This window comes from Sander lucioperca, chromosome 5, assembly GCF_008315115.2.
Source record: "Sander lucioperca isolate FBNREF2018 chromosome 5, SLUC_FBN_1.2, whole genome shotgun sequence".
In the NCBI taxonomy this organism is placed as follows: domain Eukaryota; kingdom Metazoa; phylum Chordata; class Actinopteri; order Perciformes; family Percidae; genus Sander; species Sander lucioperca.
The window spans coordinates 44801809-44815950 of NC_050177.1; the positions used below are offsets into that span (position 1 = coordinate 44801809).

General features: G+C 41.4%; 1 protein-coding gene across 1 annotated transcript; it reads right to left on the reverse strand.

Moving 5' to 3' along the window:
- Positions 1-3453: 3453 nt before the first annotated feature.
- LOC116039032 lies at positions 3454-11162 on the reverse strand. The gene is made up of 5 exons (XM_031283788.2): positions 10245-11162; positions 9676-9730; positions 9502-9585; positions 9092-9337; positions 3454-6023 (listed from the first exon to the last, which is right to left on the reverse strand). Exons 1-5 carry the CDS (start codon positions 10674-10676, stop codon positions 5470-5472), a joined length of 1371 nt encoding a protein of 456 aa, XP_031139648.2. The 5' UTR covers positions 10677-11162; the 3' UTR covers positions 3454-5469.
- Positions 11163-14142: the final 2980 nt, after the last annotated feature.

Sequence of the window (14142 nt, forward strand, 5' to 3'; positions counted from 1 at the left end):
GAGGTCCCTTGGGGGCCAGAACAAACGCTCTGTGGTTCAAGTTTACATTAGTGGTGCTCATGGCTGATTTATTTCAGAGAGTTTAGAAAAGGTCAGCTTCATTGCATGGCTGAGATGTTTGGAATAAAGGAGTAATTGATTTGGGATTTTGATGATAATATGTAATGAGTATGGTAATGTGGCTGAGCGTACTGTAAATGCTATCCTGTGTAACCCCATCTATGGATCATCTAGAGAACATGCTCAAAATAGTGCCTTTACAGTGAGAAGAAAATGTTCCTCATTGTGCTGTTTGTTCCCCCAAGTCTCTAGACCTTACTTTGAAAACCATTTAAATACAAAAACAGTTGTGTACTTCATTTTTTTTTTTTCATTTAAATTTCTCTATGGCTACCTATCACACCCATGGGACCATAAACACTGTTTGTCTATCCTAAAACGTCGCGTGAAAAAGTGCTAAATCTAATTGGTTTTGTGCCAAAAGTGCAGACCCAGGCGTGATCTCAAGGTGTTATTTTAATGTGTCACAATATGTGGCCTGTGAGAGCCACTTCCATCCGGGTGTGGAGATTCACGCCCCAAAAGCAATCGGAGTCGATGATGGCCTGTTTGCACTTCATCATTGGGTGATAAGCGATACTTTTCTTCCGCGCTGCACACGGTGCTTCATTAGGCAGACTGGATGGTGAATTGTCTATTGGAGCTAACAAAAACCCAGTACACTGAGATAATGACGGCAGCGTTGTTTGTGTATTGGAGAAGTCCAGCACATGTTTGGAAACAGACTCTCTGGTAGGGCTCTAACTCTTTCATTATAAGACACAAGGCCGTGTATGAAAAATAAATGATGATACAATAACCTACCTGTACATGAGGCCACGTTCAGTCGCAAACCACTCGACTAATAGGCCTTATCCTTTCATTTATAAGCCATGCACTCTGCTAGAAGATGCTGGGAAAAGGCAGGGGAAAGACAGAGGAAAGAATATTAATATGCGATTATTAGGGGTGCCAATGCTGAATTCAAAGTAGGCTAGGCTATTACGAATTTGGGAGAAAAAAATGTAAGAGGTAGGCTAATAGCGTTATGCAGTTTTACATTTGCTGATGATCATACAATTGCCAGAGGGTGATGTAAATCATTCATAATGGCATAATAGTGCAGCTGGGTGGATACACACATGGACACTTCACTCTCCATCATCGCACTGTGTCAGACGCCCGGGCTTACATACAGGTCATAAATGCGGGTTGTTTAACAGTTGCAGCCTCCCACCCTTAATCTGTCTGTCTGACTACACAGCGCACACTCAGAGGGGACCGCATCCTGTTTGCTGGTCGGACTGGGAGGTGTGAGTATTCAGCCAGTGAGCTATAGCCTGGCAGATGTGCCACTCTCTCTCTCTCTCTCTCTCTCTCTCTCTCTCTCTCTCTCTCTCTCTCTCTCTCACACCACACACACACACACACACACACACACACACACACACACACACACACCACCTGTTCCTCATCACATGCAAGCTTGCTGCACTAACAAGCATGACATTTTACTCTATGCTTTTACAATGAGACTTAAATAGCCGTGTGATTTGCTAAAAAAAAGTTAAAAGACATTTAAAAAAACAGCTGCTTATTTAGAGTTTACTTTTTTTTTTTTTTGTGCACCTATAGGACAGTAAATCCCAGTGAATACATCTTAGGGCTTTCTAACACTCCCAAATGGCTATAGAACAAATTATGTTTAGAGTAGGCCTATGAACTTCCCTTTCTCCCGTATTCAGTTGCTGGAAATGCGTCTCAAAGACCCAATTATTTCTGACTCATGTTTAGATACGCCATGATACAAAATCTGGCTGGAATTGTGGATTTCCTGTTGCATTCCTAATTTACGTGCGCATTTTATTCTATCATAGGCATACATCTAAGGCCAAACCAGAAAAGGCAATAACTCATTCAATTATCTTTTACCCCAAAACGAATCAGTTGGATCATTGCCTTACCAGTTAAACGCAGGATGTACCGATCAGAGCAGGCCGTAAAGTCTGACAGAGCAACAAAACAAGAAGTGCATGATGCTTTTACAGCCACTGTTATGCTGATGCTGATAATGATGGTAATAAGAGGCGGCCCGCTCAGTTGTAAAGCTAATTTTGTTTTGTGCTGCTGCCGGCAACGGAAAAGGGCGAATGGGCCTTTCCTCACTCAATATGCAAATGTAAGAAGTCTTGCAGAGTTGATGTTTATTCATTCAAACGGAATCAATTTGCAGACACAGTCGAAACTTTAGAGAGAAAAGCGGACCTTTTTTTCTTCTCACCATCATCACTATTTCCGTATTGGGATCCATGATGGAGAGTGTGTGACAATAATTACTGGAGGCAATTAGCGGGCAGAAGCGATCTCCAAATGTACTGAGTATGGTTGTTGTGGGGTGTGTGGGGGGTGTTTGGTTTATTTTGACACCTCTGGGAGAGAACCTATGTGGTTGTAGGGTGCAGTCTCCATCATTTGCCAGCAATAAATAGCTTCATTTCAGAATAAAAATGGACTGACAAGTTATTATAATTTCAGTCAGATAAATGTAGGCCAAATGCATCCTGAGCTGGAGGGTATCAGATCTTTTTGGTATGGTTTGGAAAATGAAGAAGTATTCAGATTTCTTTTTACTTAGCCTACAGCAATGCAATAGTATAAACATGTAGGCTATAGCATAGTAGGGTACATTATGCAAATAAATGGGCCCCGTTTAAGTGTTATAATAATACAACTCATGTATCAGAATTAAAATCCCGTAGTAAAAGTAGCAATACCACACTTTAAATTTGAATACTCCAATAGGCTACAAATAAAACTCATTTATTCAAAATCCCACTTAAGTAAAAGTACATAAGTATTATCAGCAAAATGTAAAGTATCAAAAGAACAAGTACTCATTATTAAGCATAATGGCTTCTGTCAGTGTTATATATTATTGGATTATTATGCATCACAGTGTAAGCAGCATTTCTGTTGTTGTTGTTGTTGTTGTTGTTGGCCAAGGGCTAATTCTAACTACTTTATATTCTGTTAAGTTGTTAAACTATTGCAGTACATTGTATTTTATAAACTTCTTATACATTTTCTAGGTAATCTATAGCTAGCAAATATATGTAGTAAATAAAGAAGAAGTACTGAGAAAATGTAAATACTCAAGTAAAGTACAAATACCTCAAACATTTGTAGTAGGCAGTAGCCTTCTTGAGTAAATGTACTTAGTTAATCTACTATTGGGATGCACTACAAAGTAATATTTACAAAGAGGCAAGGCAAGATTATTCGTTGCTTCTTTCAAGGGAATTCAAAGTGCTTTACATAAGACATCAAAAGCATTAAGACAAGACATGAAAGACAGAAGAATATACAGACACATAAAATAGTAAAAAAAAAAAGGCAAAATAAAATAATATAATACAGACATGAGAATAAAAAATACAAGACGTGAATAAATATCTTGAAGAAGTATACAATGGAACAACTCAAGAATAGTATCTCAAAGTACTTGAGTAATGTTACATTCCACCACTACACCTTGCCATACACTTCATGTTCAGAAAGCCAGAGTAGCCTAAAGTAGACACTGTCAAATACGCACACATGTGCATGCGTTTCACGTCTTCTCCATCCTTCCTGGAAAACTCCCCCTTTCTTTTTTTCTTTCTTTTTTTCTTTCTTTCTTTATTTCTTTCTTTCTTTCTTTCTTTCTTTCTTTCTCTCTCCCTCCTCTCGGCTCTTTGAAATCTGCATCACGCCCCTCTCATTTCTGTTTACAAGAGTCAAATTGCTTCCACACACTGTATTCCTAAAAGCCGATAGATCTGCAGAGAGAGAGCCGCGCCAAAGGCGGTCACGGCACACACATTTTTTAATCGCTCGGTAAATACCTCGACCGTTAAACATCAACACACAGTCATCCTGATGAGTGGTCTGAGAGGCGACAGTCTGACAAGCTTCTCTTTGACTCATCGCTTATTACTGAATCTGACCTGCTGCTTAACTGATTTCGTGCATGCATGAAATGAATGATTCTCAATGGAAAATTGGCCCAACTCCACCGCTGCTATACTCGTCCTCAGAAGGGCCCCTGTAGTGCTACTACTGATTAATGCTTCTTCTTTTTTTTATTGCGAGCATTACTTTCGTCTTACAATGACATTAACAGTTTAGTTGGTCTGACTAAATATTTGGAGATTGCACCTTCCAAAAAAGCAGTCATTGAAAAACAGACAACAAAAGTTGGAGGGACTTCTTCAATAGGGCCTGCATTATAATCATAAGTGGTCGCAGGGAGAGCATGAATATCGACCATGCCAAGCATAAGGCACCAGTGGTTCTTAAATGGGTCTCGGAGCCTTGGTGAGGGAGGAGAAAAGAAGGAAAAGTTTACTTTCGCTATTTCCTTTGCCAAAATCGCTCAAAATAAATCTGTGTCTAACATGCAAACAAAATCTGGGGTCTGTGGAGCTAAAAGCCAATGGAGAAGAGACACAAGAGGAGGATTTAGTTGCAGAGAACACCCTTCGCAAACAGGGGTTAAAATGTACATTTTTATTCCACATCTGAAAAATGTGCCAAGATAACTAATGCGTCTCTATACTGCAATCAGTATTCACCACTTTTAATGGAAAATAGCAGCTCACTACTACCTTAAATCAAATTCTCAGATGGTGTGTCCTTAGCCAGTTAATCTATTTAGAGCTTCTTGGCATGAAAGCTGTTGGGATTCCTTCTCTCCGCTTCTTTCTTTTTCTTTTTTTTTTACCAGATCATCACCTGCTGTCTTTAATTCATGCATGCTGTTTTCTCTTTCTCCCTCTCTGTTCTCCTGCTCTCTGCCCCCCCTTTTGAAGTCTTTGGGAGTCCTGGGGTTTTCAAAGGGTCAGTAAAGGGCAGTCCTACTGTCCTATCGAAGGCATGGCCGCGGGATAAATCTATGTTACCACCTGTCCTTTCTGCTCTGTGTCAACACCGCTGGTGTCACTGTACTCACACCTCGTCATCTCGCCCCCTGCCGCTTGTACATTGTTGCCTCTTGCTCATGCGCGCACACACACACAAACGCTCGTACTCTGGGTAGTCCTTTTACCCACATACACACATGCAGGAACGTGCGCAGTTCTATTGTAGGACCCCTACTGTGTGACAACCGCCACACAGAGACAAATCAAGAAGTCCTGCTGCTAAAAGCCCACCGTTTCCTCACAATTCACATTACAGAGGACTCTTTCTGGCTCGATCCCAAACCAGCAGGGGTTGTTTGGTTGAGAGAAAGGATTGCGTCCTGGGGAGGGAGTCAATTGCTGGTCCGGGGTCACGCAGAGAGTGGAAAGAGGCAGCCATAAGTCCTTCAAGATGAAAAATTAGCCTTTTAAATGACAGCCAAAGATCAAACCACTCAGAGGAGTGGTGGGTGTGTTTCTGATGCTCCCATTAAAGACTTTCTTTTTCAGTCACAGTTCCCTGTCCTGCTTGTCCAGAGGGAAACATCCCAGGAATCCCCAGATCTGGAAGGGAAGAGAAGGTGGAGCAGGATGATCCAAAACTGGACACCAGGCCTGAGTCTGAGTCCGACACAGCCAGCTCCTCAAACTTCTGTATCACTTTTCTCACTGACTGAAAGGGAATCTCCCTGTGCCACCGGCCTCCGCCAGCCCCACAAGGTCCCCTGTAGGCAGAGTCCTTACTGAGGAACACATGAGGAGGAGGGGGGAGGCCGCAGCGCAGCTTCAGTCGACCCTGGCCCAGGCCCAGAGCTGGGAGAACTCCAGAAGGGTTGAAACTCGTAGGCAGCGTGGCTAGGTGCTCCCAGGTCAGAGGATTGTGGAAGCTCAGGGCGCCCCCTCCGATGTTAAGGAAGACCCCGAGGGTTTTGATCTGAGGCGGGACAGTGCAGAGTGGCTCTCGGCTCCCATCATACACTGCACTAAAAGATAAGCCCTGCCTTTCAAGCCACCAGCCGCCAGAACCATCCAGTGAGCTCACACCTGAGAGACAGAAAGTGAAGTTTCATATTCACTGTGCACATTTGTTTTACAAAACAACTTTCTAAGATTTTTAATCCTTGAACTGTCAACTCGTTAGAAATCCTGCAGCCGTAATCCTCTCTGATTCTTTCACTTCATTCTGTTATCACACACACACAGGGACCGAAGTACGGAGTGACTGGTGGCTGGAGAGGTGCCAATTCACTTCCTGAGCACTGCCAAGGTGCTCTTGAGGAAGGCACCGAACCCCCGCCCCCACAACTGCTCGGGGCACCTGTCCAGCAGTCGCAGCCCCCTCACTCTGACATCTCTCCATTTGTGCATGAATAGGATCTGAGCATGTGTGTGTATTTCAGGCCTGTGTGTAGTGTGTTCTAACAACAGTGATTTCCCCACTGGGGATCAATAAAGTATAAATTAAATTAGGCTAACAGTTAAACGTTGTTGATTTACTGCTTGGCAATGCAGGTCGACCAAACTGTTGTTTGGACCACTTTGAAATAACCACAGCTTGAAATATGTCAGCAACTATTTAAAATTTTTTACTATTATTCATGATCGTCAAAGGACAAATCCCACTGACTTAAGTGATTCTTGGCTTTTCCTCTCAGGTCACCATAAGGTTAACATTTTTTTTAGTGAAATCTCTTAAAAACTATTTTATGCAATTTAGTACACACCTTAATGTTTCTCTTAGGATGCATTGTTGTCCCCTTACTTTTCATCTAGCACTATCATCAGGTCAAAATTTCATTTCAACTTCTCTGACAACATACCTACAAAACAAAACATTCCTTTTATTTCAGCTATACCTTGTTTTTAGTGCTATTTAGCAAATCTTAGCATGCTAACACCCTACACTAAGATTGTAAACATTATACCTGATACACATCAGCATGTTAACATGGTCATTGTGAGCATGTTAGCATAGTGACATTAGCATTTAGCTCAGAACACCATACGCAGTACTTTGACTGCCTTAGTACAGGCTCACAGAGCTGCTAGCCTTGTTGTGGACGTTTATGCCACACTTGCACTGCATGGCTCTGCTCCACTCAACTCAACTCAGCTCAACTCAATTTAACTCAACTCAACTCACTCTTTAGCAAAAGTTGGGGATAGTACTTTGTACTTTTTTGGTATCACCTCAATCAAGGTTCCAAGCGAGCTGAGCCAATACTAGAAGGTGGAGTTAATACACTGCAGACCCCTAATAGGTCAGAGAGAACTAGGTCGGTCATCCTGCACAAACTGGTATGCTTCCTAGTGACATTAATGCAAAAATATGAAGAAGAAACTATTCCACCTTTGTGTGCATGGTTAAAATTTTGAAGTGCAAAATAGTTCAGGCTACAGCACAAGTATTTCCATCCATAGATAAGAATAATCAAGTCTAACCTCTGAATTTCTTTTCAAAGTGCACCAGATTGATGCACTTAAACGTTAAAATAGACAACATTTTCTTACAGGGGAGCATGCCCATGGATCCCCCTAGGGGGCCCTGGGGCAGTGTCCCCGTTTTAAGTTTACAAAGATAAAAACATTACCTGTTTGGGAGTATTTACGCTTCTGAGCTGAAAATGTCCCTGGATTTTGTCTCAGAAATCTGGTCACCTTACTGTATATGGACGCTTGCTCTACCAGGTGAGCTACCCAGGCACCCAACCAGCCCATTTTTAAATAGCCAAATTATTGTCAATAGCGACCACAATATTTTCATTCACTTGCACCAGATTTAAAATAAAAAATGGCAGCCAGGAAAACTACGGCTTAAAATTCAGCGTATACTACACCGTACAGTTGACAAAGTGCAGATCATAGATATAAAACAACATGTTTTATATTTATCTTGTTTTATATCTATGGGGCAGATATCGCTGCTGATTAAAAGGATCCAGTGAGTGTTGCGTTGAAGATGATGCCTACGCTGAGGGGGTAGGCCTACTGTCGGCAGTAGAAACTGAAATAGAGAAAAGCACCTGGTACAAAACGTGAGTTGAGGCGAGTGGAGTCAAGCCGAATCATGAGGCATTAGTCTTGCTCTATTGTTCATCTCCAAAATGTTTATAAGGTGATTAGAGACCTGAGTTATGTAAGAGTCTCATGTCTTTTTCACTGTATGCAGCTTAAAACAGGTAATGTTGTGTTTGGTGGCACTGTCCTGTAACTGATTCTAGGAATGAAGGCAGTCAAAAGAAAAAAGAACTTTCATGTTAGCTTACTGTTACACTGTTACAGTAACTACGCAGTGCAGCGCCAGCGTTTCAGGTTCAATGCATGTTTCTTTGAGATTTTGATGATTGAAATATCTGATTGTCTGAAGCAACTGATGATGAGGACTATAATGTTGTGCCACAGGATAATTCAGATCATAAAAAAGCAAAATAGGAGCATGAATATGACAATGCTAATTCAGATCTGATAGATGATGTCAAAAGTGCGTAGTTTCTGTCGCCCCCATGAGGAATTCTAACTAATTCTAATGACAACAAAACTGTCGCCGTGTCCACATGATACAAGCCTTCCGTGATCAAAAAGTTATGCACTAAAGCTTTAAAGCCAAATATTTTTAAACATGATTTGGCTGGTGATTTCCAAATAACAACTTATTCCATTAATTTTAAACCACTACAGAGAATGTATAGGTATCAGATTGCTTTTTAAAGAACCGCATTGACTAAAGATGCCTTTTCAGTGCTTAAAATTTCTTTGGCATTTCTTTATATTTAATACAAATAAAATCATGTTGTTTTGCCATACTAATAGATATAAAGTTAAACACAAGCTGCAGATATTAGAACAACTTGTTCCAGTAATTTTACCAAATGGAAATTTCAAATTCTTCTTATTCTTCTTATTCTTCAAATGTTTCTTAACCAATGATGAATGGTCTAACAACTTGGTGGCACTGTGAACTATGAAGTTGTGTCTGATGACGTGTGCATGTGTGTGTTCATGTGAGTGTGGGTTTAAACAAGCACAGTCTTGCTGACTAACAGTTAGGGTTTCTGGAAGCAATAATCACACTGGCATCGAGCCAACCAAAACAAACTTAACAGAGGTCTCACCGATCCTGTAGACGGAGCTGTTACAGACATCCACCTCCCAGTAATACTGTCCTCGTGCAATGACAACATCAGCGCAGACCTGGGGGAGGGCCAGCGTAACCCTGGGGTCAGAGGTCATCAATCTCCTGACCGTGTTGTCTAGAGGTGGGCCAGGAGGGTTCTCTCCATGGTAGGTAACGGTGAGGGAGGAGTGGGAAAGATGGAGGGATGGAGGGATAGTTAAAGGGTCCAGAGCAAAACTTAGTCCTAAAATAGACCAGAGGAAAGGGTGAACATATGTAAGATGATAATATGTTTGGCTTTTTATCATAGTAATCCATACAATCAAATATGTTGCTCATTTTCTATATACAGAAATCTATTGAAAGTATTTTGTTTGGGTATTAAAAGCATCATGTATGATTCCTGACCAAAAACAGACTGCTCCATCTCCTCCTCTCGCAGGTCTACACCGCCATCCACTGGTGCTATTAAGGAACTGGCAGCATTGGAGCCTGGGTCAAATAAGGAGAGTGTACACAATTCTGTAGGTTTCCATGTCTACAGAACATAACTGGTTCCTATCAATACATTACTATACTCACCATGTAAACAGCTCTGTGTTGTCATGTCACCTGCATCCTCACAGTATGTGTCCCCCTTAATATAGTGACATTATGGGATGGAATAAAAAAAGAAGACATACAGTAAGTTGTGAATCCAAACCACATGTTGCATAGAATTAAATTATGTATTTCATGTAATTAAAACTAAAATACCTGCATTTTTATTTGCACAATAATACTCACTTACAGCGTAGTATCAGTACCATCAAAAGCTTTTAGAAAAACAATTGTCCAAAGATAATTTATTTTTGCTCCCAGTAATGATGATGATCCTGGGCTTAAAGGAATGCTTTGACATTTTGGTAAAATAGTTTACTTTTGTTGACCCTATTCTGTATTATCCATACATTTTCTTCCCTTATATTTCTAGCTCTAATCCCCGTTCTACACTTAGTAGAATAATACTAAGTATTATTCTTTATTGCAACAAGCCTTTTTTCAAGGCATCAACAGTGCACCACCCTGCATGTCAATGCACACATATTGTATGAGCATGCTGCAAATAAAACATTTACATCTTTAGAGATCTCTCCTTTGGATCTCTTTACCTGCACATGTTGAAGGTGATCTTCAGATGCTCTCTCCTTTGTGCCTGTCTCCCTGCTGACACTTGCAGGACTCAGGGTGGGATGTTTTTGGAGACAGGAAGTTGCAGATAACCAGGTCCAGCATGGCAACTCTACAGGATGTCGACAGCATGGGCACAGCACAGAGCAGACAGGTACGCTGACACTACGGTGCTGAGACTGACCTGATCTTATTCCCTCTCCAGCTGCTATACAGGGAGCACACATGATGTGAGAGCACGGCAGGATCAAGAGGATGTCATGGCCCTGGTTGCAAGCAGGACAGCGGGAGAACTGCTGCAAACAATCTATGTCTTCTTGCTCTTCTTCCTCCCTGTTAGACTTTCCTGCTTCCACGTCCAGAATCTTCTGCTCCGTGTTTCTCCTCCGGTGATAAACAGTCCTCACTGACATCACTGACAATTAAACAATTTCTTTAAATGCCATTGCTTCTTTGACTTTCTCATATCATGTCTTGTGAACAAAGTCAGCAAAGGAAATATCTTTGTCCACATGTTTCCTTAGACATCCAGTTTTGCTTTACAATTAAGACAAAGGCCCAACAACGAGAAACAATGGGAGAAAAAAAAATCCCCTTCTCTCAGAAAAGAGACACCTTATTGTCAAGATATCCTTTTGCCAGAAAATCACAAATATCTTCTAGTGAGTAGAGATATCCCACTGTTGCAAAAATGAGAAAGTTCATTCTTTTCTAACAGACATTGGCAAACTGCAGGATAAAAAGAACGCTGTTGAACAGATAATAGCAAATCCTCCTGTTGAGCCATCCTCTCTGTCTTCCCGCTGACTATTGTGGGTGTGATAGGTAGAATGGCCAGAGAGCAGATAAAAGACAGAGAGAGTGGTAGAGAGAGAGAGAGGAGCCCAGCTTTTTAAAAGGTACTCATTGCTTGGTGTTGCCATGGTGATGGCTCTTCCCTTAGAGACGCACAACTGCAAGATAATGTCCTGCATTGAACCCTTGTGCACACACACACATACACATTTAAATGAACAAAGAGCTCATTACTGCCATGAGCACGAGCCACGCCACTTAGACAAAACCTCTGTGACACCGGTGTGTAGACCACATAACACACATTTTCTCCTCCTGGTCTGGATGGTCCCCTGTTCAGCTCAGCTACACCTCCCTTATGGAGGATTATAAACTAGTGGCCCACCCTTAGGATTTCATGATGTGAATGTTGAATAACATTTGTCACAGCTCTTTGTTAGTCACTGCTGGTGAAAAGGAGGCGGCTCATTGTTCACATTGCCATGTAGGGGGCAGAGCTGTGGTAAGCATTGGGCTTTCAAATACTATGAATGGCAACAAATGTAGCACTTCCTGGGTGGATCATGTGAGAAAAAAATACATCAGAATCAGAATCATTTATTTGTCATTATAAAACATTGTAAAACATTGTCACAATGAAATTTAAGTGCTACTCCTTCTGGTGCCTAGAAGTATACATTCATACGCACACGCCATACCCTTCCACAAACCATACCATCACATACACATAATGGGACAGGTGCTTCTCGTGCATAGTAGTATACATTCATACACTTACTCACACCGTACTCTCACACCAAAAAAATCTTTTTTTTTAAAAGATCACAGTACTGGAAAAGTGCAAATGCAGTGCAAAACAGGCAAAATAATCATTCAGCATGATGAAGTCCTGTAATTGAATGTTTAGAGTTGTGATGGCTGTGGAGAAAAAGATGTTTCTGAACCTGGATGTGGGGGTTCTGACAGACCTGTAACGCCTTCCTGAGGGGCGTAACTGAAAGTGTTTGTGGCCTGGGTGAGAGGAGTCCTTGATTATGTTTTTTGCTCTGCTTTTTGCTTTTGCTCATATCTTTGTTAGATGAGGCGATGCTGTCAAGTGCGGGCAGCAAGCAGCCAATGATCTTTTCTGCAGACCGGATGTCCCTTTGCAGTGATTTTTTTCTGTGCCACAGTGCAGCTTGCATACCACACTGTGATACAGTACGTCAATATGCTCTCTATGATGATGCGATAAAAGGCCACCAGCACTGTCTGCCTTAGGTTGTTTCTCTTTAGCATAATTGTAGTTTTGCATATTTCATGGGATTTTGGTAGCAGGTAAAACAAGGTGACAGTTGTTGAGAAAAGGGCAAGCATAGACTCCTTGCACAGTGGGATTCCTTTCCAACATGAGCCTTATTCCTCCTCAAGGGAAGGCAACAAGGTGTCACTCACAGCATTGTGCAACATCATCCCCGTGAAGTTTGGCTGGGCCTGTCAATTCTGAGCTGTATTTTCCCCTTGATTTGAAAATTAATATTATGTATTAGTAGCACACAGTATGTATTGCCAATGCACCTATGTAGGAATGGGTTATAACTTATAGCAGTGAGGTGACTGCTATTATAACTTTTATTTACAAAGGGGGAGATCTGCTGTCACTGCGGTTTATACATATTATATTCATACATGGTGTAAATGTGTAATTTGAATTTCAAAGAAGATGTTACATACTGTAGATCATTTTAATATTAGGACTATAGCTAATGCCTCAATCCGTTAGGTTGTTCCACACTCTGTACTAGGAGCACAGACTGACTCTCATACGACCTCATATTCTCCAGAAAAGGCTAACCGGACAGATTATCTTCCCCCACACACATTCATTCATTCAGTTTCAACCTTCACACATTTAAAAGTCTGTGTTAATGACAAGTTATGTGGACATGAATGAATACTTGTCAGGGCAAAACATGTGGGTGGGATTTTGGCAAGATAACATTTGTTATGGAAACAGCAAACAGGTTAGATACAGTGTTAAGTTGGACTGAGGACAATTAAAGGGGAAGATAAAAAAACTAAAATTCAGGTGGGTAAAAATCTGTCTGCTGCCGCATAAAGGAGCAACATGGCAGCTTGTCAGTCATCTCCGCTGAGTGCTCCTCTAGGACTCCTGCTGCTGCTGCTGTTGATAGAAGTGATTTGCTCCCATCTACCTGATGTCCAGGCCAGTCCCACTGACTTTTTGTGTAACCGTCAAGCCAGGAAAAAGATGGAGAAAAAAATTGAGAGGCTGAGGAAAGCCATGGTGAGAAATTATGCATTAATATTGATATAAAGGTATAATATGCTATACTTTTCTATACAACAAAAACATGTATAGACTAGGGCTGTCAGCATTAACGCGTTAATTGCGATGCGATTAAGGGCCGAGCATAACGCGTTCATTTTTTTTAATCGTATTAATCGCATGCCGCCATTTATTAATTTATTTTCACTTCACTCGGCTTTGCGTCGTGCCTAACAGGCTACTATTTTGCCGTACTTCCTCGTAACACATCCTGCTGCTGCAGGAATAGCAACGCGGATTTCGGCGCCTCATTCTGGTGCCACTGATATGTCTGCACTTCTCTCTGATGCTCCGAAACAGACGTTACAGGCAACAGAAACATTGCTGCACGTGACGCTAGTTAACACTATACTCGACAGCAGCTAATGTTAGCCTACCGCTGGATTAAACACGGTTACTGTCGGTACACGATCCGTTCTGCCTGCACGATCCGTTCTGCACATGCGCAAAATGTTCGCGCATGCGCGGTTGTACGAGGATTTACGACACTGCACGATCTGTTCCACGCTTCCGGTCGACAGCCAAGCTAACGTTAGTTTAGCTAACAGCTAATTCGGCTAACTGCTAGCTGAGACAGCATGTAATAACTTTAAAAGACCCTCAAAATAAAACTTGAAAATAAACGTTGACATATATAACAAACACCTAACATATATAACAGCTGTTACGTCAGTTCTACTTTACTTGTGCTCATTTAAAATACAATCACTCAATACTTGTCTTTATTGTTATTACTGTGAAGTCTTAATTTAGCT

What these genes read in the sequence shown, in the direction of transcription:
- LOC116039032 (XM_031283788.2), bottom strand. Translation starts at nt 10,676, where the DNA reads ATGTCAGTGAGGACTGTTTATCACCGGAGGAGAAACACGGAGCAGAAG. An exon ending in ATCACCTTCAACATGTGCAG is followed by an intron (nt 9,731 to 10,244) that starts GTAAAGAGATCC and finishes CACTATATTAAG; the next exon opens with GGGGACACATACTGTGAGGA. An exon ending in AACACAGAGCTGTTTACATG is followed by an intron (nt 9,586 to 9,675) that starts GTGAGTATAGTA and finishes TATTTGACCCAG; the next exon opens with GCTCCAATGCTGCCAGTTCC.